The sequence below is a fragment of the Alexandromys fortis genome, unplaced genomic scaffold, assembly GCF_014885135.2.
Source record: "Alexandromys fortis isolate MF-2015 unplaced genomic scaffold, M_Fortis_MF-2015_v1.1 scaffold_3, whole genome shotgun sequence".
NCBI classification, from domain to species: Eukaryota; Metazoa; Chordata; class Mammalia; order Rodentia; family Cricetidae; genus Alexandromys; species Alexandromys fortis.
The window spans coordinates 27,573,397-27,578,145 of NW_026067909.1; the positions used below are offsets into that span (position 1 = coordinate 27,573,397).

Sequence of the window (4,749 nt, forward strand, 5' to 3'; positions counted from 1 at the left end):
CATTGGTTAAGTTATAATAAACCAGCTGCTTGGCCTCATGGCTTGGAACATAGATGGGAGGAGTAAACAGAATAGAATTCTGGGCGGAAGAGGAAGTGAGGTCAGACTCTGCTCTGCTCTCGAAGAGACGCCATGCTCAGCTCTCCCGGGTAGACGCGATAGCTCTGCTCTCTGAGGCACACGCGATGAAGATGGACATACGCTAGAATCTTCCTGGTAAGCGCACCTTGGGGTGCTTACAAACATTACTAGAAATGGGCTAGTCCAGGTGCGAGAATTAGCCTGTAAGGGCTAGAGTTCATGGGCCAAGCAGTTCTTTAAATGAATACAGTTTGTGTGTTGTTATTTCGGGCATGAGCTAGCCAAGCGGCTGGGGTGTTGGGGACGCAGCCCCGTCGCTCTTATTTCAACAAACCAGCCAAGAAAAATGGGCTAACAGGTGATGCCAGCTAGGGAGCATAGCTGGCACTGTATTGGTTCTAAAGATTGACGTCAGATAGAATGAAAATAAGGTACAATTGTGTGCAACTGAGACGCGAGGCACTGACACTTTGCTCACACTGCTGGTATAACGACAAAGAGAAGTTCAAGAAACGCCATTCTGCTTTCTGCTTCTGGGGACAAGGTGGGGTGAACACAAGGCCACAGGGTGCAGGTTTTGGACACCAGCAGCGTGTCTCCGCAGGGAGTTCTGACAGCCCTGGGGGAAGTGTGCTCAACCACCATATATGTCTTAGAGGGACAGCTCTGAGAAACAGCTATACAGATGCCTGAGGCTCCATGACCCAAGTCTGACAATGGCTGGTTTCCAGACTGGCATCATGGGAGAGGAGCAGCCGAAAAGCCAACTGCTGCAATGAGATGCACAGATTTGGGAATCAAAAAGGAGACACAATTTCTCCTCAGGGTCATAAATATTGCTGCTCTGTCTGAGAGGTCTTCTGTCTTCTGTATCAGTCTGTACAGACTTAAGCTCGGGTCAGGAAGGACCTTAAGCCCTACCTTCTGCATCTGAAATACCTAAATCTATGCGTGGATTTTCAGCTCAGAGTCATGGCGCAGATAAACTAGAAGACAGTAAGGAACCACAAGATTCCTTGTGACAAGTGACTCTGAGTACGAAACAGGTTAGTGGGGCTGCGGAAGAGCAGCAGAGACAGCAACGTGGGGAAACCACACAACTCTTACAGTCCTAACGTGTACAACCCAGTTACACATTCACACAGAACATCAATACCCATGCTCTCTAAGCATTCGCTACAGTAAAACACCGCTGTGAGCTGTGGGGAAGCAAAGCTTAGAGCGCGTGTGCACACGCGCACTGAATAAATAAGTATGGTAAATTAAAAAAAAATAAGGATATTATTAACATTTCTGGAACACTTAACTAATCCTAACCTCATAATTATGTAATACGAAATTGCACTATTAGTTTCTTTTTCCCAACAGCTGTAAAATAAAGCAAATGCAGATGTTCTAGGTCTATAAAAGGAACTAGGTTTACTTAAAACTAAGTAGAGAAACAAGAAACACAGTGTAGCCAACTGGTTTGTGGGATGACTCAGAAGAGAGCTCCGGTCAGCTCGGCGATCACAAGCAGAGAAAACGTCCACAGTGTCCTGCAGAGCCGACCTGGGTGGTTTCCTAGGAGCCGCTATGCATTTTGGAAGGAGGGGCTCATGGGCATCTTAGTCCCCAAGCACATGAGGTAAAGGGAAAACTTCACCCGCAGCTGCAGTTAACACTGCCAGAACAAGGATCAAACACACAGGGATGTATGCATGGTTTTAATGAACCCCTGCTGATTTAAAGATGCATGGGGATCAAAAGTACACACACATCCAAACTCATGGACCACACCCACTACAAACACCACAACCACACACGTGTGTGTGGCACACATAGTCCATGCATAACAGATTACAAACATATCACATATGTAGAACATATTATGTGCATTTATTCCACACACATTACATTAACATGCCATATACCACACACATGCACATATCACATATTCCATATATGCTACATATACAAATATACAACATAGCACTCACAGGTATACAGCATATGCCGTGTATATATGCACACACCATACACATGCAAATATACATATCCATCATATTACACAATTACCACACAGATTATAGAACACAAACATACTACATGCACTATATACCACAAATACATCTAACACCACACATGCTTATACCACAGTGTGCATACCCAGTGTGCAGTCATGCACATATCAATGAATACATACATGTACATGCACATAATTATAGCCACTGATTCAAAAAGCTGTCAGATACATATTCATCTGTTCAAATGAGAGCTATAGACTCACTATAGCGTCACTGAAGAACTAAACTAATGGACATATTCAGCACAAACAATACAGCACACTCTTCTAAAGCATACTTACTTCTTTTGTGCTTTCTTTATGAACATAGATCCATTTCTCACGATAAAAACCTAGAACAAAGACGAAAGGCCCTTGAAATCTGGCAAATCCTTTCAACCTCAAGATGTTGAGGAAACTGGAAGGCAGGACAGACGAACAAGATGACCTCACTGCTCCAACCAAGAGGTGCTTCTGCTTGGTGAGTGTACACAGTACACTTTGTTCCCTAACATCACCTTGTTGGGGACTGCAGACCACCAGACACTGACTTTCCTGTAAACAATTTGTTTTCCTCTGCTCTGTGCAGCCTGCAGCTGCTGTGACCACAAGACCCTGACGGCAGGGGAGTGGTTTCTGGTGGACCTGCAGATGAAAGATCCCGAGAGCTGGGGCGTGGCCAGAGCCCTATATAAGCCAACAATAAAGGAAGCATTCTTGTTTCAAGGATAACCCGTGTCTCTGTGTGTTTAAATCTCCAGGCCCCTTTCCCAGCTCATGAATCATAGTAGCGCGTAGCTTATACAGTGAAGGGCAGGCACTATATTCCCTAACTGCTCAGACACCTCTATGTGAAAAAAAATTGATAGTAACACATCTTATTAACTTAGAAGAAAAGTGTTATATCAAATATACATGCTTATAAAATTCTGTAATATTATCTCTGTATCATTACACACCTAACAGAAGGTTCTGGTCTTCTATTAGCTGTTATGGCCACACGTGGCACACATAACTAAGATCGTGAAGCCTCTCCTTGTGTCTGCGTTCTTCACATCCTAGCAGGTATTCACAGCATAGGCCAAGGTGGGCAGGGCTGTGACAGAAGCCACAGACTCCTCACGCCCTCCACCCCTCACCCTAGTCCTGCCCACTTCTGGCTCCTGTCCATACTCCCCAATTAGCCCCATATCTAAACGGACCCTCCTAGGGGCCTTTCTGTCTAGGAGGCGCTCAGTTGTGGGCAGCATCCTCAGATGCAGAGGCGGGCTTCAGGCCGCCATCTTTGATTGTCTAGACCTTACCAACAGCGAGCTGAGTGACAGGCAGGCTGCTTACCAGAGAAACGGGCAGCACTGAGCGCAGAGCTTGTCTGCACACCTCCATCACCCTCGTTAGAGAGCACTGCCAAGCACTCCGCTACGGCAACATCAATATCCCACAAATAAGATGATAAAACCAACGAAAGCACTCTTACTGTGAGCGGCTGTGTCGTTTCCGAAATGCTCCTTCTTCCTCTTCTTGGCTGCATACTCACACTCGCTGTTGAATATTTCTTCTTCGCCATTATTTAAGATACTGAAATAAAGACAGTTCATTAAACTGGGTGGTGGTGGCGCACACCTTTAATCCCAGCACTCGGGAGGCAGAGGCAGGCGGATCTCTGTGAGTTCGAGGCCAGCCTGGTCTACAAGGGCTAGTTCCAGGACAGGCTCCAAAGCTACAGAGAAACCCTGTCTCAGAAAACAAAACTAAACAAATGAACAAAATAAACAGTTCATTAAAGTAAGTTTTTCACGGAGAACTTCATTTAGCTTTTTTTGGTAAGAAAATAAGTATTCGCTTGGTAATCTGGGGACCAAAATAAAGACCCTGGTAAATCCTGGTGAGGGCTGGCTACACTTCAGGGAGGTAATAGCTACATTCTCTTTTCATTCTGAAGGAACTAAGATTCATTCTTCCTTTTACGAACGTTCCTCCAGAAACCAGCCATGCTTTAGACTTTCCAAACATCAGAACAGTTTAAAGCCTGAACATTATAAACAAAACCATAACTGCACTGAACCCTGGTAGCAATATGACTCCGGGGCTGAAACTTGCTATGTCCCTCATCAAAGCTGAGCAAACATAACGCTCCTGTTCATCACCTATGTTTTCCAGATGTTTGGCTCTAGCTCACTCTTGCTGCACTGTGCCTTTTCTTAATAAGCTTCTATCAAATATGCTGAGGAACCAGCAAGTGAAAGTTACATTTGTGATATTTAAACACATTTAAAGTACTTTAGTATTTTTTTCCATTTTTATGAGACAAGGAATTCAAATCAAGCAATAGCAGCTCAAACATCTTTTCTTTAGTTTTTTTCTTTTCTTTTTTTTTCTCTTTGTAATAAAAACTATTCCTTCCTGGTCTACAGAGTTGAGTTCCAGGAGAGCCAGGGCTACACAGAGGCATCCTGTCTCAAAACAAATCAAAGACAGAAAGAAAAGAAAAGAAAAAGACAGACAGAAAGAAAGAAAGAAAAGAAAAAGTATAAAAAGCAGTCCACAACCTAAACACTAAATATGCTTTTGTTGGTTTGTTGGTTTTTTTGTTTTTTTTTTTGGGGGGGGGCACACTTAAAAGC

General features: G+C 44.0%; 1 protein-coding gene across 1 annotated transcript in view; it reads right to left on the reverse strand.

Annotated features, from left to right (window-relative positions):
- Positions 1 to 4,749, reverse strand: part of Fbxo25 (F-box protein 25) — a 25,011-nt gene that overhangs the window by 13,262 nt on the left and 7,000 nt on the right. The window contains exons 3-4 of the mRNA XM_050136508.1: positions 3,603 to 3,703; positions 2,425 to 2,478 (exon numbers count right to left, since the gene is read on the reverse strand). Of these exons, the coding sequence (XP_049992465.1) occupies positions 2,425 to 2,478; positions 3,603 to 3,703 (155 nt within the window). The remainder of the gene's footprint in view (positions 1 to 2,424; positions 2,479 to 3,602; positions 3,704 to 4,749) is intronic.